General features: G+C 38.4%; 1 protein-coding gene across 1 annotated transcript in view; it reads right to left on the minus strand.

Annotated features, from left to right (window-relative positions):
- The window catches only part of TYR (tyrosinase), a 51984-nt gene that overhangs the window by 13937 nt on the left and 13371 nt on the right, over window positions 1–24676 (minus strand). Inside the window, exon 3 of the mRNA XM_032206816.1 lies at window positions 16843–16990. Coding sequence (XP_032062707.1) covers window positions 16843–16990 — 148 coding nt within the window. The remainder of the gene's footprint in view (window positions 1–16842; window positions 16991–24676) is intronic.

A 24676-nucleotide genomic window follows, 5' to 3' on the forward strand; every position in this document is an offset into this window, starting at 1 on the left:
CATCACTGCTCTCTGGATCCTAAACTGTGCCATTTCATGGTCACTGCAGCCAAGGCTGCCCTTGAGCTTCTCATTTCCCACCTGCCCCTCCTTGTTGGTGAGAATGAGGTCCAGCATAGCACCTCTCCTCATTGTCTCCTCTATTTCTTGAAGAAGGAATTTGTCATCAATGTATTCCACTTGGGTTGCCTATGCCCTGCTGTGCTGTCCCTCCAACAGATATTGGGGTGGTTGAAGTCCCTCATGAAGACCAGGGCATGTGAACATGAGGCTGCTTCTGTATGTCTATAGAGGGCCGCAGCTGCTTGATCTCCCTGAGGAGGTGACCTGTAGCACACTTCCACTATTATGTTGCCTGTCCTTGCCTTCCCTTTAATCCTGACCCATAAGATCTCTGTCAGCTCCTTGTCATCTGAATGTTCATCCATGTGTCCTGGTCTACAGAAATGGTTGCTCTATCAGATAGTGGGCATGTGGTTTCTGTGGTAGAGAGAAATCAGTATTTTGGTCATCAGATGTTGTTCCACTCACTGTTGATAGAAGGTTTTGTTTTCTTCCCTTAAACACAGCCATGTTGTAAGTCATTTCCTTATATCTTGAAAATATATTCTCATATTCCATGTTTCTATGCTTACAACAGCTGCAAACTTGGAAGAAGAGCTTAGAAGTGCAGAAGTAAAAGCTCACACAAAAAGGCAAAGTGCTGATGCAATTAGCTGGTCCGTTTGTGGAGTGACAGTGTTGCTGGTAGAAAAGCCAAGTTTGTAGCGGAATGGCAGACTTGAACTCCTTGGATTTTTTGGTTACTTTGGCAAAACTGCTTTTATGTCTTCTTTATATGCACCTCTACATCCTCCCCTGCCCCACAGTCTAACAAAGCAGGGCTATCAATAAAATGACAACTGAAATGACAACTGGCCATTTTATTACACTTTGCCTTCCTTTTTTGTCGTGATGAGACTGAAAGTAACAAAAAGACGTCTAATGAGTAAGGACTCTGTGATATCCAATCTCCATATTTCTTCTGCTCCCAAAAGCTACTGGGCAGAAGCTCAATGAGGGAAATATCTGTCTAAATCCTACAGCAGTCTAGTCGGCTTCTTTCTTCCTCACCACATAGACAAAGAGGGCGAGCAACTAATTAGCTACTTGCACAGGTCGCAGTAATGTTTTCCAGATACGGAGACATTTTTAGCAATGCATTCCTAGTTAGACTGGCGTCATTTGGGGGATGCTGGCAATGCTGAAAAGAGCAGATGGGATGTGAGAGTGGTGGGATATATGAAGTGGGATACAGGAAAAGAGAGAACTAATCGAAATCCATTGGGAATTTTATTCAGGGTGTGTGAATGGGGAGAACCTAACCTGGAATCTAAGAGAGTAAAAGAGAGAGTAAATCCTCATTAACTAGAAGAGGGGAAGGAAAAGGGAAAGGAAGAAGTGTTTCTGTGTGAAACACAAGGCTTAACATCAGTTTGGCTACAGGAAATGAAAGAAGAAACAAATGCACGGTCACTCGCCTAGGCACTGTGCAGAGAAAAATCCTTTTGTCTAAGTCAGTTCCCTCCTTAGTTCTTTAATCCTTCTTTAATCCTTCATAGGATTAAAGAACTCAGAACTTGAGCTTGGCTATCACAAGTCTTTTGGAGGAGTGAGCAAATCCAGACATTGAAAGATTTCATATTTAGAAATCATATCTTTAAATCGTAGCTTCATCCTCCCCAAACAACAAATTCTCCAAACCCCTCAAACAATTGTTGCTTGTGGCCCAAACAAATTCCTTTGGCTTTCTATATCTTGGTGGTTTAGTGAGAGGTACTTTGCACAAGCAATGGGTAAGAAGGTATCTTACCCAGGGAGCCAGGGTGACAGCTCCTGCCTAGAAAGGTCACAGACAATCAGAACTTAAGAAATAGAAAATTAAAATATGGAAATGGACTAACTGAAATGGAAATCAGTCTTGTGATAGCCCTAACACCCTTCATTCTCATTCAATGGCAAGCAAAAGTAACTTGGAAGAGGTTTTCTTTAAAGGCCTTAAGAACTAAGTGTATCTAGGTTAGAGCAAAGACTGCTTCTGTCTGGAAGGCTGCTTCCTTCTCTTGAGGTAATTAAAGTGCCCAAACTGCATATCCAAATAAGAGGTTAAGGAACCAGAAGGGATAGGAAAATAATTTGAAATTTGAAAGAGGTCCTGTCTTACATTTAAAGCCCAATGAGTTTCAATTTCTCTGTATTACACTTCCAGAGTAGTTGGAATTTTATTACAGTAAATATTAAAGGTTTTAAAACTCTTAGATTATGACAATCAACGGCTTATGCAAAAATTATTTTTATGATAAGAAACAGTATTTTAATGTCATAGAATACAATGGATTTAGACATTATTAGGCTAAAATAAGGCTCTGAGTTTTTATTTAAACCTTGAAACAACATGATAAATACACTATCACTTAAACTCCAGTTCAGTTAGATTTTTTTTTTTTTTTTTTTTTTTTTCCCCAGTACTACTATTTTAAAGAGCTGGTATATTGTAAAAAGTAATAAAGACTCCCACCAGGTATGTTGATGCTTTGGTAGTTTAAATTTTCATTCTGGGGAAATATACTTTGCCTTCACAATGAATTTTAGTACATCAAGGTGCTTTAACAGAGAAAATTAAAGCCATCTGTAAAAGATATGGATATATCACTTTCATTTGATTGCATATAAATAGACCTGAGTATTTTCCTTGTTCTGCTTCATACATACCAGATTATACAAAGTGAAATGAAATGAGCCATAGCAGAAAATTAATTTGGAAAACAAACAAACAAACAAACAAACAACAAAAAAAAACTTGGTTTAAAAGGGGGTGGAGGCAATAAGATTGATTTGAAGATGATTAAAAAAAGGCCACCAATACATATATTTCTGGATTCATATTATTTTATGAATAATATATGGAATGGGATTATAGCTAATGAAAGGATGAGTCAAGAAATAAATGGGTTTATGTTACCAGTGGGAAATATCAAGCAGAGTATAAGCAGCACTGCTATATGTAGGCTGTATAACTTCATACTATTCTAGCTAATGTGTGATCTGAAAAAAAAGAGACGCTGCTTGCAAGAAGAAAATCTTAAAAACTGGAAAAAAGTGAAACAAAACAATGAGAGTAGGTATTTTCTTTATGACTTTGAAGAGTCTCCGCTAGGAGCCATTTTCGAATGGTGTGCCTCCACAGTCAGGCACAGAGCTACATTTGACCAATTGCAGTGTAGGAGGAGAAACCAGACCAATATCTGTTATTAAAGATTTCCCTGTATTGAACCACTGCAGAGACACTGACAGACATTGTAAACCTAACTGGCCATTTGGGAAACTTTTCTAGGAGATGTTTAAGCCGGTGTATTTTACCTTGCAATTAAGAACAGCTGAAGAGAAGGAAAGGGGGGAAGAAGAGGGTTTGGTACCTTTATACAAGTTCTGCCAGGGGACCAGAAACACATGCAACCCTGCAGTGTCCCCAGTGGGAAGACAATGAAGATTCATAGCCACCGTATGTCCCAGGATGCAATTTTGCTGTCCTCTTACTCCCTTGTCCTCACATTTCTTATAAGTGTTTGCACAACCTTGTTATAACTAAGATTAAGGAACTGATTTATTTTAAATCCAAACTTCTCATTTGTTTTCACTTATTCCAGGATAGCTGAGGTGAGATAAAATCCCAGACCTGATTCATTATGCTTTTGCATAATGGACAGTACCAGTACAATAGAGGAACAGGGGCAAGCACATCCAGATGCTCAAAAGAGGTGAGCAGGACTGTTTATTTTGGTGGTTATGAACCAGATTAAGCTGATTAAAAGCAGCTGTGAAACAGTGGCCTGTGTTTCTCATTAGCCTGATAAATCCATGAACCTCTGGTAAGTGTGCACACAGCCAGTACTAAGGGTTTAGCTGCTACAGGGCAACTTTGCAAACCACTAATAACTTTATCACATTCAAATATGTACCACATCACTGGTTGCACCAGTCTTGACATATAGACTTTCATTCCTGATTTACTGTTGTGATACTAATGCAAGGTAAGACTGACTATGGTAAAAGGAAGGCAGAATGTTGTTACGTAGATCTCGTTTAAACAATTTATTTCACTATCACGAGACCTGACATTCTGTAAAGGAAATCTGGCAAGCAACATGTATTTGCATTTGTAAAAGAATGAAAAAGAAACAAATTTAGGAAAGCTGAGATGCTAGTCCAAGGACTGTGATTATACAGTAGTCATCAGTTTAAAAGTTGGCACTAGTCACCTGATATTACAAAATCACTTCAGGTACTTTCCCATCCCAAGCGTTTGGGAGAAGCATCGGTGCTTCAGTCTTGGAAGAGCTACTAAAGCTGAGGTTGTAAAGTCAAGGCATTATTTGCCAGTGTGTGCAGTTGTATTGCAGGGTCATTTTTTTTTCTTATACTTCTTAGTTGACTAAAGACCGTACAGGGACTCTCAGGCTGCTTGTAAACAAATTGAACCTATCATAATGTAAAAGTCTGATTAAAAATTAAGTTGCTGCCCTCAATTATTGTAAGAAACCCAGCCAAGGTTTCCAATGCTGTGTCTCCCCTGCACTGAAACAGTGCTGAGGACTGCCCTGGGTTTCACTGCTTGTTCTGTGTCCCAGCCCTGCTTGCTGGGGAACTTTCAGGCTTCCCCCATCACTTCCAAGTTGCAGTGTACATGTGCACCCTTGGGCATGACTCTCTTCCACCAGCCCTTGTGACACCACTGCCTCTCTGCCAATTCCTGGACCAGCTAGTGGAGAGACCAGTGTGTGCATCTTCTTGTGAGAGAGACAATGGGGAGACCAAGGGATCCGGAGACTGGGTAAACTGGGTGTCCAAGGTCAGTTACTGGGGGATCCAGACTCTTTACGTGTATGTATGTGTCTGATTTTTTGACTAACAGGCTTTCAGCCTCGTCAAGCAGAGAGGACAAGAGGATGAGGTTGTTCGTACTGTTGGCATCTGTGAGTGCTGTATTTTCTGTGTTGATCTGTGTCAGACATATATGCATATATATATAAATACATTTGTATGCATTGTGTGTATGTGTGCCTATTGGGAAAATATGTTCAGACTCAGCACAGTTTGGACCTGAAAACATGGAGCTGTGGTAGACTTACCTCTAGTGGTCTACCAGATTTGGCAGTCCCTCATGCTTTAAACACAGACTTGCACAAAACAGAAAAAAGATGTTTTAGCCCAGTGGAGATGTTCCCTCATGTAATGCTGTGCTTGTATATTTTTTCTTGGAGCATATGTTATCATGTAAATCTATTATGTATCTCTGAAGTATGAATATTTATTTTCAGTGAAGGTCTGGCCTGCTTCATTGTTTTCCTTTACTCCACCTTCTAAGCCAAAGAATTTTTTTTTGTTTTTGTGGACCACAGTAGACCAGACCACCTCTAAAGCTGAGGAGCAATGTGCAGATAACACAAAGACCCTTGCTTATCCAGCCAAAGTAACATCAACTGCAGGCTGCCTCCAAAAAGAACATTCACTGGATGAGCCATGAAAATGTGCACCATGCTGACACCTTCACATCATTTGTACAGAACCACCAGGGCTGGGGAAACAAGTGGTGCTTGAGGATCTTGGTGCTGCTTTGCTACACCATCCCAACAAAAGCACCTGTGTTTCCTTCCACCTCCTTTGTTCTAATTTATGGCATTGCACAATCTCAGTGCTTGGAGAGTGTCAGACAGAGGAAATGAGAGGAAAGTAGACAGTAAAAGTATAGTCCATCATGACCAGCCCCATCTACAGGACAACCAATGCCACTTTACTCATGTCCCACTTTTTGGAAATCTTCAAGGCTATTGCAATTGCTGGGGATATGAGATATTTTAATATTCTCTCCACTGTGATTTAGAGCAGTTTTCTGTTATTTTTAAAAAGGCCCTCTACACCTCTTAAGGATTAGGGGAAGACAAAGATTTTTCAGTCTTTTCAGCTGAAATTGTTTCTCTTTATGTCAAAAAAATTTAAGTATCCATAGCCATTTGGAGAACACAGTTGGAACTCTCACTGTTGTTTAGTGTGTTCAGTTGGGTGCAAAGGCCTGTGCAGCTTCCGGTCATTGCTCCAATAATCACATAGTGCTCCAAGTGTTTTTCTTCTAGAATACAAAAAGCAGCAGATCCTCCAAAATAAGAAAAGGCTGCTCAGATCCTCCAAAGTCTATTGTAAGAAAAAGCTGCTCAGACACCTGAGACCTGAAGAGGATTTAGACAAAAGAGTCCTGAGCAGAGATTGCTGCTGCATGTGTAGGAATAAGTGCTGATCCTCTCTAAGAGGAGAGCTGCTCCAACCCCATTGTGTATAAGCCCAGAGCACAGCTCCCATACCACAAACCCTAACCTGCCAGTATCCCTGCAACCCACTTTCTCACTCAACAAATCTCACTGAAAGATTCTTGTTTTCTCCCTTCTTAGAAAATTAGGTAGGCTGAACCAAGGAGTGCTGAGCCCAGCTTATGTTTGATGGGTTGCTGATGGAGCTTCATTCCAACTGCAGAAGGAGACAATAGGCTGAGTGTGACACATTGCTCATGAAACTAAAGGCAGGAGATGAGTGTTGGAAATCGTGTAGGAATCTGTGCAGTAGAAAGTGAATGTGAGTATTATCTAGTGTGGACTAGGTATTGCCTCATGATAATTCAGTTATTGATAGAGCAAGTTATCTCCTGTGGAAGCTTATTTTGCACTTATGCTAGAAAATACAGTGAGTTTACGTCAGGTTTCGAAGGGGTTAGATTCAGTCAGATATATGATCTAAATTCTTAACTCTTTTCTTAGTCAAGCCAGCCTGTTTTATACCAACAAAAGTCAGAAATGACTCTAACTAGTTGCAGAAGATAAGTTTTTGTTCCTTAAAATAACTTTGTTTCACCTCTTGTTGTTGAACCAGAGTAATTTTTGGCTGAGTATATGTTTCTCATTCACATGCAGGTATCCAGTGTTGCTCAACACTGTAAAAACCAAGAGATATAAGAAATGATGATGTGTCCTCTGTCCAATGTAAAAAAAAGGAAATAGAAATGTAACCATGCTTTGCATGGAAGAAGAGAAAAAAAGCCTGGGAGAGGGAGGGGGGGGGAAGGGGGGTGGCTAACTGTTGCTGTATTATGTTTCCTGTGTTAACTTGAGAAAGTTCGTCATTGCCACTGTTTGCAGCTAACAGAAAAACATCACTTGAAATAAGAGATAGTACAAATGCCAGCTGCTCCGAAGTTTAATAACTAGTTTCCTAGTTTCCCCTGAAGAGAAAGCAAACAAGCAGATTAAAATGGACTGCTGTGGCAGTAGCTGGACTGACTGTAACCCACTCCTGTGCTCTGTAATTCATTTCTTTGGAGAATGAAAGATTGTCATTATTGAGGTTCACAAGGGCATGTAATATATAAATCACATCTACAGCAGCAAAGTGATAATTTCTTTTGATGAATAGAAGGTAGGTACACGTGGGTGAGAAAAGTACCATGTTTTCCTGTGATTTTTTACAATTTGAACAATTATGGCAGCTATTATTGCAGAAGTGCTGCAGGAAGGAAATTCAATGCTATGCTAGCTGTCTGCATCAGCGCTTGTCTTGATCACTGTGTCACAGAGAGAGCTCTCTCCTCCTCCAGTGTTAAGAGAATAGGTGAAGACTAACCATGTGGCTCTCGCCAAGTTTCAGGGCGAAGTAACCTTTCTTTTTAAAAACTACTAATAGCTTGCATAATGTGTAATGTACAAAGTGATCCATTCTTTAACTGCGTTGGCTGAGCCGAAATCTTGCAGTAAGAGTGATATGAAACATGTACTTTAAATAGGACTATTTGAACTGAACCTCCTATACTATTGATTTTTAAGACCGGAATGGGTCATTAGAAACATCTAGCCTAAATAATGACATAGCAGGTGAGATTGCCAGCTGCTGTGTTTCACATGCAATCCAGAAGGTGTCTAACCTTTGTCTCACCATTCCCCAAAGCAAGGTAGATCAGCAGCACTTTAGGTTTTATATACGTTCAATCGATACCAAGAGCATTTATCTCCAGAGCCTGTTCCTTGTTCCTACTGGTTTTCTGCCTCTGATTCTTTATGACCTACCTGTGGATTGCCAGAGGACTTGAGCATGGGTTACTCAAGATGTAGGTGCAGCGTCAAGTGCACTATATATCTCAGCCCTCTTCTGTTCAATGGACAATGCAAGGGGGTGTTCTGGAGGATGGTTGAACCATCTCCCTCCCTTCTGCTTCTGGCCACCACTGGTGCCATGATACATGTTAGAAGAGCCTGTGGTGTGACCCTCCATGTCTGTTTCTGTGTCCATTTGGGTGTTTTGCAATTGCAGTAGCTGGATCTGCCCAACTTCCTTAATGAAATAGAAGTTAGAGTACAGATTCAGTATCTTACTGTGTGATTTGCCTTTCAGCCCAGACACAGGAATATCAAAGGAGAAATACTGGGGAGCTGTGTTTCTCAGCAACACCCCAACCTTCCCACTTACACTCTGTTTTCCATGGTATTTATATGGTATTTTGCAGTAGATGTGAACTCACGCTACCCACATACTGAGCCCACTTTGAGTGAGTCAGCTCCATCAAACAAGCTGAGTAGCTGGTTAACATGGTACCAGCCCCAAGAGGTTAGGAGGTGAGGTTTAACAGCTCCAGCTCAGCACCAGCCCAGGGCAGCTCCTTGGCTTGTGGTAACAGAAGCAGTGTGTGTCCTCCTGCAGATTTATAGATGCCCCCGAGGGAAAGTAGAATTAAGACAGCTCCTTCCCTGTTATAATTTCTAAAATATTCTTTGCTTGATTTTCCCACTCTTTCAGTACTGAAGTGCAATCATTTCTCCTGAGAGCTTTGAAAGTGGGGAGATAACTTTGTCAGCCTCAGTCATATGTACACAAGGAGTAAGTACTTATACCTGAAGTACTCCATGTGCTGTGGTTGTCTGTATCTCTGAACTTAAGTTTATATGAACCCTCTGTACTAGGTATTAGACAGATAAAAAGTGGACTTTTTTGAGTGGATTCATCTGATCCAAGGACAAAAAGGTACCTCAGCAGGGATGTTTGCAGCTGAGCTGGTCACTGCTCAGTGATTCCCAGACTAAAGTCTCTACTGACTATGAGTGGGGCTCAGAAGAAATCTGCATTGTAGGGCAAGAAGAATACGGCCTAGTCAGTGCTGAAGGTGTCTTTCCATAGAGGGAAAAAATAGTATTTCTGCTGTCTCTGATGCAGGCCTAGGTGTGGACAGGGTATCAGCTCCAGTACTACTAGTACTTACTAGCACTAGTAAGTGCTCATTGCTCCCTCAGGAGTCTGGAGCACTCTCTGGGGCAGGAGGGCCAACATAATCTGCACAGAGTTCCTCACCTTCATGCTGCTTCCCTTGTTTCTTTCTGAAGCTTTTTTCCCTTTCTTTATCCATCTTACACACACTCAGCTTATGCATACAGTTCCACTGAAATCATGCAGCTCCCACTGATATTGTCCTACCCCACTCATCTCTACAGCCCTGTAAACACAATACCTTTCTTTGTGCAGTGGCACTTTGTAATCCAGTTGTTTATTTCCAAAAGGAAATTTCTGGATATGTATCCTAAGTACGAGATGAGTGTCACATCCACAAGCTTCCACAAAGTTTCACCTAGCTGTCAAATATCAAAAGCTATATTATGAAAACACAAGCTTTTATGAAGTAAAGTAATATCTTGGAGCATTACAGACTGTCCTGCTACACACCATCATCTCAGCTCTGTTCTGGTAGTGGTGCAGAACACCTCAAGGTCAGGAGCAAATCCCAGGGGCTTCTCCCACAAAGGCTGTACTAGTTTATCCTTGGGAATTGCAGTAGATCTATGATGTTCATGCTTTCTCTGAGTGGAAGGACTTTAGTCGTGTTTCACCTTCATGCCACAGACTTCACCTCATCCACTGCCTTTACAGGGGCACTTAGGAGGTACAGCGTTGGGCACAGACCCTGTGACTGACATGACATGACATGACATGACTGAGCTGACATGATGCAGAAGGACTGTGTGAGGAGGTGTATTGCTAATGGCAGCCTCTCGACCTGCCTTTGTCTAACAATTATCACACAGTCTCTTTTTTCTTTTTTCTTTTTTTTTTTTTTCTCATGCCATAGTTCATTCAGTTCCAGAAAGATATGACTTTTAGCCTATGCCATTGTTTTTTGCAAACATACCTCAGAAAGCAATAAGGTCTTGCTGTGCACGTCAAGAGAGGAAATTAATCATATGCTTAGTGTTTATGCAGTTTCTCCATTTTTACATGGTTTTATTATTAGCTGATATATCATTTTATTGCAATCTCCATCTCAGCTATAAGTCATTTTTTTCATTGTCTCAAAGTTTCCGTATACATAGTGGGGTTAATGCTTCCTTGGCTTCACACTTTACTTGTGTTCAGACAATTCAGGATAAGAAATGACTGGGAACAATTCAGGATAAGGAATGCCTCTTATTTCATGTATTAAGTCTGGAACCTAGTTTTGCCTTACAAGAAATTCTAATGATTCTTTTTGAATGATTTCACTCTGAATATTCCAAATTCTTGAAGCAAATAGTTTTTAAGAGCTAAAAAAATTCTTGTTTCCTGTCAACATTTCAAAACAAGAGAACAACATGGGTTTTCTCATGGCTTTTTTTTTTTTTTTTTTTTTTTTTTTTTTTTTTTTTTTGGTTTCCAAAACCTGAGATAACATTTAAGAGAAAATGAAAATGTTCAGTTTCTTAAACACAGTAAAAATAAGAGGCTTTTATTTTGACATCTCCTGGGAATGAAATTCAAATTTCCTCTTGTTAAAGTATTTTCCAACAAAATCACTTTTGACATAATGCTAACTATTTTTTGGGGAGGAATGAAGGGAGAAAGAATTGACATGAAAGTGAGTATATTGAGTCCACAGGGGCTGACGGTGTCCACAATAGGATGTTCCTGGCATGCAATTCAGGATGTGTAGATTTTGGTTTCTAATATACTTTTGAACAGATTGCTACATTCATGCTTTCCAAGTTAACACTTGATTTTCAGTGTGATAAGGAACATTTTATTTTTAGATCCTGGGATAAGCCATGGTCTGGCATTTCCTAATGCTCCCAGCTCCATTCTGCCACTGCAGCAGTGGGTGTTGTTGTAGCATGCTGCAGAAGACTCTATGTCAGCTGATGCTGCTGAACACAGGGAAATTTGCCTTGATCAGGCAGAGTTAGTGGCATTTTCATGGATCTCTGAAGCTGATGTGCAGGAGAGTTTCTCTTGCACCCTTCTGGAGTGCTGGGTGTATGTAAATAAGTGTCTGAAATTTCAAGCGTCTTCATTCCCTATATGTCCTTATGCTTAACTTGGATTGCTTTTGGCAGAGTGCATGTGCACACATATACACAGACATGCAAACAAACACTTGAACATTTTCTCTCTTTGATACAAATATTAAGTCCTGTGTGGTAGCAAGCAATGGAGTCACTGCTGAACCGAGATCAATGCACAGATGCTCAGCTCTCTTGTCATTGACATTTCTTATAACTGTAAATGAAGCAATTGCTATTTTCTGCTGCTCTTATTGCTTGGATACCTGAAAATCATAGTCAGAGGTTAAGAATATGCCAGACACTGCACAGATGAGAGCAATTAGACAGTCCCTTAATGACAGAGGGACTGTCATTATAATTATATAATTATAATTTACACATGGGATAAGGGACAACAGATAAATGCAGACAGATGGAAGGAGAACTAGACAAAGATGCAGTGAGGGCACAATGGTTCACCAGTGAAACTGCGAAGGATTCAGCTTATTAATGTCTTAATTTTCACATCAAAAGGGAGAGCAGTGACTGAATCTGTGGATGTATAGGGTGGACAATTCCCCACAATGAAGAATATGGAGGGACTTGTCTGAATGCTAAACAGATGTGAGACAGGGATTGATATCACAAACTTATTGGAGGGGTAAGTGAATTCCTTAGAAATGCATAAGATATGATTTGGGGACAGGCAATGAAGGGCCTTAAAAATAGAAAACAGCAGTTCGTCTGATGTGACAGAGAACGACAAAAGAGTAGAAGGGTACAAACAGAGAAAAATATCTGTTCAGAGCATTGGATTAATGCAGTGATGGTTGCAGAAGTATTTTGAGCTGTGTGTTTACTCATGAAAGTTGGCTAAAAAGGTGCTACAGTGGTGGCAATACTAAAACTGACAATCTTTGTCTAGCTGTATGAGTAGTCTAACAAAACTAAACTTTAGAGATACATGAGAACGAATGTCTACACCATATTGCATGTCTCTAGAAAATCAGTTCTAAAGAGCTTGTACTAAAATCAGGGCCTTTGAAAGTCACATGTATTCTTATGATGCGCCTTGTCCCATACTGCAGAACTTAGAAATGAGATGAAAACTGGGACCCTATTGAATTAGCAGCTGTACAAGTATATAGTAGTGTGAAGATCTTTAATTGCAACTTATTTTCCCTCTATTTATTTATTTATTTATTTCCTCTTTGCAAGGGAACTTGTTGGGGTGAGTTGTGAAAGTCAAGGGCAAGAGAAGTACAAAAATACTGAAGTGCAGAAACGAGAAGAAAGATGGAAGAAACATTCAAAGGACAGATGTGCAGGGAGAAAAAAAAAAGCCACTATGGGACTATAGGGATGTAGAGGCCAAAAGAGTCATCACAGAAAAGGGTCCCTTTTCAGAGCACAGAAAACACCATTGTGAGCTCAACTGTGACTGTGGGCCCTTGCTTTCACTGCTTGTGCAGCTGCTCCTTCCAGCTTGAGTGGGTTGACTCCTCCCTTGCTATTCCCTTGTGCTGACTATAGAGCATATCTGAATGGCAGAGAGATTTGCAATTAAGAGAAATGCTTCACAGAGCTAAAAAAGCTCTAATTTTTGCTGAATGTATAGTTTTTTCCTCTTTTTTTTTTTTTTTTCCTTCTTTCTTTCTCTCCTCTCTTTCTCTCTTTCTCTTGTTCTGTCTTTCTGTCTTTGTCTTTCTGTCTGTCTGTCTGTCTTTCTTGCTTGCTTACATGCTTCCTTTCTTTCAGCTGATTCAATTAACAATTAAAAATTTTCAGGGGTGTCACCTGTTTTTACCAAGCCCTGGGATTTCATCCCTCAATCTGCTAGCTAGCAAATAGGGCAAGGAGCGTGATCTATCATTGCTAAGAAAGCTGTTTCCTGGGTACCTTCATATTTCTGCATTGCTGTAGGGGAATGACCTAAAAAAGAAGAACAATTGCACACAAATGCTTTGTTTTTCACCTGAAAGATCTTCTCATCTGCACCTATGCTCTCTCCATCCTTCCTGCATTTAGTGTATCAGGCCTGGGCAGGAAAGGCTGGGGGTGGCAGATGGGAGGCTTACTGTTGCTCAGTTTGGAAAGCAGCTCCTAACATTTGGCTCACACCTGTCAGCAGACTCCGTATACACTTGTTTATCCTCCTCTGTACCATATGTTTCTATGTAAAATCAGTCCCAATGATCTATTGCCTTACTTCTATCACTCCTATTATGGTCGTAACTGAGCATTTCACAGTCGTTAATGCATTTACTCTGACAGTGTCCCTGTTGCGTAGGCATTTAATATCACCCACTTTGCAGATGGGTTAGCTGAAGCTCAGATCAACAGCTCCTCAAAAGTCTTTAGGCACCTCTTGTTGAAATCAATGGGCAGAAAACACTTCTCCGGCAGATGTGATCTTGGCAAAGCAAAACTACATGCTCAGTTTTACTCAAGGAACTTGCAGCAGAGTGAGGAATCCCTCTTCTGGGTCCTATGTGGATGCTCCGAGCACTAGGCTCTTCTTGGTTTCATGACACAGAACTGTTCCCTGCCTTTGCAAGACCTGGCAGACATGTGGTTCCTGGACTCCAGTCTTTTTTTACCCTTTGTCAGTAAACCCTTGTCTCACAACCCTCTATGCCTGTACCAAGTCCTGGAGGGGATACTCTCCCTGGAAGATTTAGTTTAAATGTTATATAGTTAAAAACACACTGGCCCTATGCTGTGACAGTTGTACAGTTGTATAAGCCACCTCAGATGAGAAAAGTTGATATGAAAAAACAATATAAAATGCTGCTTCTTATGTAGACGGTTTCTCCCATTTCCTCTATGCTTTGTATTCTTGCCTGCCTCTCAGAATTTCTTTGCAGTGCTTCATATTTAAAGTCTATGTAGGAGAGGAATGGGGTTCTTTTAAATGTACTGTATGTACCTATCAGTCACCTACTTATTAATTATAACTAAAAGCATGATTAATCTGTCATGGATAAGGCTGCTAAGTAACCCTAATCATGCTAATGCATTTCTGTCACTTATACAAAAGGCAGCATTATCATCAGTTTTTACATCTGTGTGTACTGAAACCCATGTACACAGCAGCTGCAGAGCACTGGTAATGTTCCTTCTGCCACAGATCAGATGAGGTTGCATCATGGATTTCTGCATTGCCCCCACGGTGCCTGTGTGGTGATTTATTTCCTCAACACTAGTGGGATTTAATGATGTTATCTTTTGTAAATAATTTTGCCTTCTAAAATGGATAACAATTACAGTCATGAAAAGTGTTTCCAGGGTTTTATAATGACTATAACTGAAATTCCAATGTGGGAGGGGTCAGCATGAAGACCAAGGTGCTACTTAAGCCCTGCACTGAGTGGGAGCTAAGACATGCGTAGGTCTTATACAAGTGTGAATATCTGAGGAAAACAATGTCTTCTGATATTGCAGAGCATAATGTGTTCCCTTCTGTGTTCTTTTTTTTTTTTTTTTTTTTTTTTTCTCTGAATTTTCAACAGATCCATTTTTAATAGCCTAGACATTGGAATGTTAATTTCCAGGTGCCAAACCTGAAATTTGTAACCACACCTGAAACCCTTGTGCATCCATCCTGTCAAACAGTCAATGGGTGGATATGCTAAATACAGTTAAACAACATTATTTAACTTTAAAAATATTCTGAACAAAAGTTTTCCACAAAGAAAAGTTTCAAAGCTGACACCTCCAGAAAGCTAATTATAACCTGTGTATAAGGAACAGAAGACAGGTGGGTTACCCTTTGAAGGAACCATTCCACTGATGCCTCAGTGACCTGCTTAGACTTCATGTCCTATTTTTGGGTACAAAAACCACAACCATTAAGCTCATTAATTATGTATTCTGAGGAGAAAAAGCCCAACTTCAAATTTGTTTTACACATATACTATATTTTGGTCAAATACAGTAATTTTTTTTGTTGTTATAAGAATTCTGGTGTAAACTCCCTGAAACTACAGAACTTCCCTGCAAGATGATGTGTTGAGGATGTAATCTGCATCCCTCCTGTGCTGCATGCCTCAGCAACCCAAAGAAAGAAACCATTTTATTTTTTTTCATCTGAATAAGTGTCTAGCTGTGTGCAGGCAGGGTCTCACTCAGTAGGTTTCTGAGCACACAAACTGATGAAAGACTCACAAAAGTATGTAGTGGGTCACAGTTCTTTTGTTCTAAGCATTGCAGTTGCCAAGGTATGGTCAGTGCATGTTGAAAAAGTACAGGAAGATTGGAAAGAAAATATGAAATGCTTCAGAACCTGTAACGTGCAACTTTATAGTGTAGCTATTTGACAGAGTAATTTAATAGAAAACAGAAAGCGTCAAAAAGGGAGAGGGGGTTGAACAAGCCAATATTCCACACATATAAGAACATTTCTCAGGGAGAATGGTTCCAAGTTTTGAAGAAAAGGAGCACTGCTATTAAAAAAAAAAAAAAAAACCAAAAAAAAACAAACAAACAAAAAAAACTTTTATACGGCTAGATCTTGGATTAGTGTAAAAATGGTTTACTTTTGTTGCACAAATGGGTCTGAAGAGAATGTTCTTTTTATTATTATTCATTTATTTATTATTTTATTACTGCTTTACTACTGCTCAAAATTACCTGGGCAGCAACCTGGCTTAGAAAAATCTGTCTTTTAACGTATTTTTAAATTTTTATATATATATTTTTTGGTATGTATCTTACAGTCTTGCTTAGTCAACTTCCATTTTTATTACTCTTTGGCTTTCACAGTTTTGTGAAATACAGTACACAGCAAATTGTAGCCATTCACATACTTTATAATGACATACAGAAATTTTTAAGATGACCATTAAATCTTGGAATACTCTCCCTAGCATAGCAATTTCACTCTCCTCTTGCAGAATTGTGCTTCCCTATCCTTTCTTATTAATAAACATGACATCTTTCTGTTTGCTTTCCTCTCCATCTGCACAGCTGTAGTCTTCTCTTTCAGCAACAGACAGTCACAATTTTGTTTGTCACAATAAAATACAGATTTTTTATTATTATTATTTTTTTTAATCTGTATTTATGGGTAGCACACTCGGATTTTCCTTATGGAATAGAAATTAAAACAGCACTGACATTTAGAATGTAAAGGAATTACTCCAACTGATTATAGTTGTGTTAAAATGAGTCATGCACTTTTGGGCCAAACTTCTTGACATACACATCCATATATATTAATCACTGTGACATCACTGCAGGACTATTTTTATCTTGGTAATAAAAGCTGAATGCATTTGTCAACTTTTCAAGTGATATTTAATACAGTGAGCATAAATACGTATTAGGAAAGACACTCTCAAGTAATATAAGAGCTTGGTTCTACATGTCTGAAAATGCTGTGCATGTAGTGGCATGTAAAATATTTGCAGTTTTGAAATACAGGTGAAAACTACACTGTAAAAATACAAAATAAATTAGGTTTACCAAGAAGAATTAAACTCACCTGTCAACAAAAGCATGGTGTAGTAAGAAGATAGGATCATTTGCAGAGCCTTGTACTTGGGACATGGAGCCATTCATGTAGATGTGAAGTGCATTATGCAAACCGCTTTGAGATATGTTTGATATTGCAGTGCGTGGATCAGCAAAGCCTGTATATTCAAGAGGAAATCATATGTTGATATGGCAATGCGTATAATTCTTTCTCCAGTAAGACTGAAGATCAAAGTAGCTAATTTCACTTCATTTACTTTCAGCTTTTTAGACAAGAGCTTCAGAAAACACGTAAAGGAGTGTTAATATATTTCAAAGGCGTAGCAAAGATGAAATTAGAATAAGCTAAATTAAAACTCCTGCCATGTAGGTAATGCAGCATGTCAGCAAATGTACTGCTTAATTGTCTTATGTTTTTAAATTTTGTTGTCCATTGTGTCTGACTGTTAAAAGGAAACCTAATCCCTGGAGACATTTATGTATATACATTTATTCAGGTTGAGTAAATTTATTCATTTTTTAATATTATTTTTTATCTCTATACTTACACATTTCTAAGTTACAACAGGCTACTGTATCTCATCACATATGCAGTCATTTAATATCATTTTTCTCTACAGAATACATTCTTTCATCTATAAGTGCCAACCCAATGTAAGCTATTATCTTTACAAAAGATAAATAAATAATTGACCAATAACCTTCTTCTCCATTCAGACTTGCAGGATTAAAAATTTGTGGACTGCAGTTAATTTGGAGTCTACTTAGAATATAGGCTTTGAGATAGTCACACAGACCAGCCCCCAGACTCTTAGCTCTCCTCCTTAGAAAATGCCTCACACACTTTTAACACGCTTTATTTACTTATTTGGACCAAGAACTAGCATTTGTATGAGGAGCAGCAGTATTCTTTTGAAGTGAACCTCCTAACAGTCCTTCTGTTTCCTGCAATGACTCACATCACAGGGCAATTTTTGTCTTAGTACTATATTTCTTTTGGAGGAAATCTAACATCAGTGGGTGTTCAATTCACAGCACTGAACTAGAGTTAGTTTGAAAAAAAAAAACCTTTTCATCAAAACCCTCATATATAATATGAAAGTCAGGTACTCAGTTTTGTTTTGCTCTTTGAATTTGCTTATCTTGTGACACACAAATTATTAATTGATACATGTTCAGAGATGCTTTATCGGAAGAGTCATATTCTATGAACTTGGAAACCTGGGTTTCAGACCCCACTGAGACTGATCTGCTATGTGAGATGTTTTCATCTCTTTGTACCTCTAAATTCCCTCATCAGGTTTTGCCTTGTCTATTAACCTCCTTGAGGAAAATCTTTTGGCATAAAGCCTTTACTAATCATACTAAGGATCAAATCATAGCTATAGTACCTAGGAAATAATATACGATAACAACTATCCATCTTTTTTGATTGCAACATTATCACAAGGATTTTGAGAAATTCAAGGGAATTCAGAGAAGAAAAGATAATCAGGAGAGCTGGAGGGGATAGACCTGGCTTATGATGAAATTTGTAAGACTTCAAGATGGGGTTAATGGGTTTTGGAGAGAGAATTATGTCAATGCATACAGATAACTGCAGGTGTTAAGTACATCAGATGTGTAACAGGATTACTGAAGATACTGCATGGTGACATAAACAACAATGAGCAGAATTTCTCAAAGGGAAACTCTTGCCCACAGAAAATTGTCTGATGGTGAACACTATGCTACCTAGCTGTCACCCAGGGGAAATAATAGGATAAAATATTACCAAGCATGCTGTGAAGAATAATGTACATTGACAATCTAACCAGAATTTATAGGAACTGATGGCAACGTTTTTGACCTTTCTTACTGATGGCTACAGCAGGTGATCACTGAGATCATCTGATGCAGCAATACCTCTTAAAAGTGAATCTCTGTGAATGTTAACTGAAAAAGATCTATCTGCATGTCATTCTGAAACACTCTTCTACTTATATGCAGCTACATCATGATATATTAAAGGTAATATAAACTTTATGCAGAGTCTAAGCAGAAGGCTAGATGTCTTATACCATATGTGGATACTTCTTAAAATTTCTTATTGCACTACAAATGTTTTATTTAGTAATTTAGAAAAAAAATATATACAGAACATTCTGGTTCTGGGCAACTTCAATGGAATTTCTGCATTTCTGCAATTTGTTGCAATGATCATGAGCTTTGTAAGTCAGACACCTTTGATAACCCTACCTCCCAATTAACTGGAGTGCATTCAGTCAGTCTCAAAGGTGACATCATGGCTAACCACGCACATGAGAAGTTTGAATATATGATATCCTATTATGAAAACTCCATATAAAGCTATCATGAATAAAAACATAATGTGATATCACTTTATTTTATTTGCCTAGGTCTTAGTCTTTTCTCTCAGACTTTTTAAAAGACTTCAGGACAATCAGCTGTACAGGATAACACTATGAAGTGGGGTAGAGCCAATTAAAAATCATATGTGAGAACATGAGAATTTTTTCAAAGTACAGAACACTTTGCTGAAGTAGCTGCAGAAAAATCACCTTTATTGCAAATGTAAGGCTACAGATCTACAAGGAGCAGTGAGCTGAAATGGAGCATATGCCTGCCTTGCCCCATGCTGTACCTTCACCACCTCTCCTATGTATTAACTGCAGCTCTTGTCAGGCCCACCCTGAACTCACTAACCCGGCAGAAAACTACCCTGAGGGTTGTTTTTATTCATTTTCTAGGCTACTGAGATACAGTATCTTATATAAGATTATAATGAGTACTGGAGCTGGTACCAAAAAAGTGACTGACTGGAGGATGGAGGAGATTGCATAGACAATTAGGATTGCCCCCAGTGGTAGTGAGCTATTAAATCATCTGGCCAGTATTGGAAGCTGTAACATTCAGACATCCTTCTAAACTCTCATTTAATTATGGTGTATTAGAAATAGCCAGTAGGGGATACATCACTGAAGTAACTTAAAATTTTACCAGTGCTCCTTTTTCAATGAGAAAAGAATCACATTTTTTAAGAATCATAGAATCATTGAATCATAGAATATCCCCAGCTGGAAGGGACACACCAGGATAATTGAGTCCAAATCCTGGGTCCCCAAAGGATCACCCAAAAAATCAGACCATGTGTCTGAGAGTGTTGTCCAAATGCTCTTGAACTCTGGCAGGCTCAATGCCTCAACCACTTTCTGCTCCTGCTCATAGCTTTGTCAATCACATTGACAGTGATTCAGTGAGGTTGAAGTAGGTTCACTGGAGCCAGGCCAAATTAAATCAGATTGGGAGTTAGCACAAAGTTTGTTATAGGAGGAGCTAATTATGTCAATCACAATTAAGGCTGCCTAACATTTTTAATATGATATATAGGTGGTTCTCATTAAACGTGCAGTTGGGGCAGATATATGTCCTTTAATAGAGTACTTAATTATGGTAACTACAGATTTTACTGTCTAATAAAAGAGGCCATAGAAGTCCATGTACAAAGTCAAGGGTAAAGCTTTATATATTGTGAGCAAATAGTGTTTTCCTTAAGTGCTCATTGCCACTGGCCGAAGTGCTATATGTTTAGCAGAGGGTATTCAGAATTTTCAGAGTGTTAGCAGCCTTCAGTGCTACAGGAATGGAGAAACCAGTCCAACAATCCTATCTCCTCTGATTGTTTTAGTGGGACTGCTTAAAATCTGTGACATCATTAATATCACTGAGATATTTATAGCAGTTTAGCCTTTTTGTTGTTAACTGCAAAACTTTTTTTTTTTTTCTTTCCTAACCACAAAACTGACTTTCTTATACAATAAAATTTAGTTTTGTATGACTTTCTAGGTCTGTGGTTGTGGAAACAGAAACTTTAAAGGCCAAATTCTGCTTTGCATGTTGCTTTGTTGCACGTCCAATTCCAACCGACAGGAATACTTAGTCCCACCCTCCCTGGGGATTATATTTTCTTAAATAAATTTAGAATTGTCTAAATTCTACATTTTAGATAAGTTCAGGTCAGACAGATACACCTACTTTAAAACAGGAAGGAAGATACAGATATAAAAAAATTAAGGCCATATCCTTACTTGTCTTTGAAGCTAGTGATGTTCTTTTGGCTTATGAGGCTGATGTTTTTCAGCCATTGGCAATGTCAAAGGAAAATTTTCAGGGTTAAATCTTACATATTTTCTCAAGCAACATTATTGTTGTAATCTTTCCAGAGTAAGGTATCTACAGGAACAGCAATTTGGCCTAAGGTGCTATAGTAAATGAAAGTTTGTGGTTATTTAATTTAGACCATGTCACCATCTAGTTTTTACTTAAAATGATTCTTGTAGAGCTTCATTGTGGTCTGGGCTGAACAGATTTTCTGGTTCTCTGATAATGACCCTCTGTGACTTGCCAGCCCTTTAACAATGTGCTGCATAAATTTACCCAGAGATTGAGAATTTGAGCTGGGTGAGGGATGTTGGCTGTAGGCTAAAACTTTTTTAATTAGAAGTTTTCTACTGGAAGACTTCATTTTGAGAAGCCATTTTTCATTAGCTATATGGATCACAGTGAAAATGCTGAGAAAATTTTCCACATGAAAACATCTCATTTCAGAAAAAGTCCTATTAAAATAAAATTACATTTTTGAAGTGTTTGATGTTTTATTCCATTATTTCATGACAGAATAGCAGTAACGATACATGATTGTGACAGACAATGAAATGCTATGACATGGCTTGACTTGATACCACGTGTTAATTCATGAACAATGAAAGTGATATACAGTTTTAGAATTTAAAAAACGAAACTTAGGAGGCACTAATTTTTATCTGAAATTTTCATAAATAAATTATTTTCAAATATGGAATTATCTCACAAAAAAAAGGGAAATTCTAAACTTTTTGGTCATCTTTAAATTTTAGGAGGTAGTATTAATGTGTCACACCAAAACTGAACTGCATAAAGAAGAAGCTCAACTATTCCAAGTGCAGTCAGCTAAGCTATTTCTGATCTTACCTGTTGCTTACAAGGTGGACTGATTTTCTGTATTCTCTTCTTGAATCTGTGAAGTATCTGATACAGTTAAAAGTGCTTCTCATTTAAGCAAACCTTATTTAAAATATTACTCTTCAAGGAGCAATGTGCAACCTGCCTTTAACCTGATGGTTTTCAGTCAAAGTAGAAATTGTCCTGTCCCAGATTAAGAGGACAGCCTGTGTGCTCATATTCAGTGGGGTAATGCTTTGATGAACAATATTGACCTTACCTGTACATAGATATGGCTACTCTTAAATTACATCATTTGTGTCCATATAGCACTATTTTCTCTTAGTTAAAAAAGGATCTATCATGCCTTGTTGGCACCTGTTCATAAGGGTGCTAATAACTACCTCTTGGGTAAAAAGGTGTTTGTCTTTGTTCCAGTTTATGTGGAACAGGCATAGAAGAGCATAAAGTTTTGCCCAGAAGTACACAACATGAGTAGGACTGGAGTACTCTGGCTTCGTTCTTCCAAGTGATCACAGCTTTTTACATTACAGAACTAAAACTGAGTAGCAAAACTCTCATTAATGTAAATCAAGAACCACTCCATTAGAGTCACTGGCCCGGTTCAGGTCATCTTTTGTAAGTCTTGAGTAACTCCACTAAAGTCAGTGGAGTTATCTTAGATTTATTTGGATCTAAAAGAGATTAGAATTTGACCTTAGGTGTATTGGCACAAACTTGTGTAAACAAGTAAAGAAGGATTGAAAAGATTTTCACTTAGCAAAGGAAGTAAACGTTAGGAACTACAGATTATTAGGAGGTTTGTGAGAAATGTCATCACAGAAGTGGGCACTGGCACAATGAAAGCAAAATGGGAATTTAAGCTTGGCAAAAGTACACAGCAACAACAACAACAAATAGACCACTTGTAAGAAAGGAGCAAACAAAATATGTGTGCTTATTTTTGGTGGCAGCAGTGGGCTTTGTGTTTTGTTGTTGTTGTTGTTATCTGTTTGTTTTTGGTTTTGGCAGTAAAGCTAGTTTAATAACTTCCCACCATCCTTAAACATATATTCTTGACGTTGTATTGCAGTTCAGTCTCTCTTTAGATGAATAGACTGAAGTGTTTATGGACCTGCAGTATAAAATTAAGTGTTGAAATACATCAGGTCCAAAATAAAATATCCTCAAAGGAAAAAAAAATCTGAGAACGATACTATGTCTGATGGAATAAGCTCATCACTATAGTAACACAGATAAACACCTATTGAGATGGGTCTGGCTTGCACTTTGACAGGCTCATCACCACAACATCATGGAATGTTGTGGGCAAAGTTTCACTCCAGCAATCACTAGCTTTAATTAAATATTCTTATGGAAAGAAATGTAATATCATGGTTACTGTCCTCTGGAATCTGCTGATATTTTCTGAGATGTTTTATTTCCTATCTTTTTCAAAAACTTAGATGACCTCTTTAAACAGAGTTCTATTATTATGCACTCTTATGCTATAAGAGTGCTTATTGTATACTGTTGTATACCAAGAGTGAAAATCAAAAGCACTTTATTTAAAGTTCTAGTAGTACAGGGGAATTTCAGCCTGTGATACCATAGACAAGTTAGCTGCATATTGGAATAGAAAAGTCTCTCAAAATATTCAGGAGACTAGTAGTATATTTCCCCTACAACTTCTTCTGCACACAGGAAGGCGGAAACTTAATTTGATGGACAAAATCTGCCTAGTGTTCTGAAATTCTGTTTTGTAATTATTGCTACTTTTCTATTTTAATGATTGTAAAACAAATTAGGAATGTACCTGGGAAAACAAACAAACAAACAAACAAACAAACAAACACCTGAAAGTGCTGTCAAAGTAGGTCAATTTGGACAAGTTATAGTCCTCACCCTAATTCTGTTCATAGCCATTATTTTTTTCTGTGTTTGTTCACTATTAAAGTCAATATGTATCTCATTAGCATAAGAAAATGCTTAATGAATTGAGAACAAACAGAGGGGTCCAACCCTGTACATTGAGACATATTTGTGTTAATGGAAATAAAGACATTTTATGGCTGATAAACCTTGTGGAATATTGAGGTAAGAAGAGCTTTCACACCATGAGGCCACTTAATACACATTTAGTGTCTTACCTTTTATACATTACACTTATAACAAGGACTCGTTCAAAATTGCTTATATATATGGAAGAAAAGGAGTGATTCAAGATTTTGATGGGAATCCTTGTCTTACTTAAAAAAGAAAGGAGGAAAGGAGGAAAGAAAAAGAAAGAAAGAAAGAAAGAAAGAAAGAAAGAAAGAAAGAAAGAAAGAAAGAAAGAAAGAAAGAAAGGAAGGAAGGAAGGAAGGAAGGAAGGAAGGAAGGAAGGAAGGAAGGAAGGAAGGAAGGAAGGAAGGAAGGAAGGAAGGAAGGAAGGAAGGAAGGAAGGAAGGAAGGAAGGAAGGAAGGAAGGAAGGAAGGAAGGAAGGAAGGAAGGAAGGAATAGCTAAACCAAAACCTTAAAGTGAATCACCGCCCTGAAACAGCTTTCGCCATGGAAGCACTACGGAGGGAAATGGTAGTTGTACTGGAAGGGAATGTCTTATTCTTTTGGAGTTTTCAGTATCAATTTTTAGAAGAATGGGTTAAAAAATGCCTTTCATGAAACAAACAGAGCCACAGATCTTAGGACTAGGTCCTTGAGTATAAAAGATACCATAAGGCTAAAAGGAAAAAGGAGGAGTTATTTTCATGTAGTTATGTTCTGCTGCAGTACTTCTGCCTTCTACACTATTTTCTTCCACAACAGCTCTTGAGCACTGTAGATCTCCTTAAGCTGGGCTGTTAAACAACCATAAGGCATCTAG

Source organism: Aythya fuligula, chromosome 1 (genome assembly GCF_009819795.1).
Source record: "Aythya fuligula isolate bAytFul2 chromosome 1, bAytFul2.pri, whole genome shotgun sequence".
Classification (NCBI taxonomy): Eukaryota; Metazoa; Chordata; class Aves; order Anseriformes; family Anatidae; genus Aythya; species Aythya fuligula.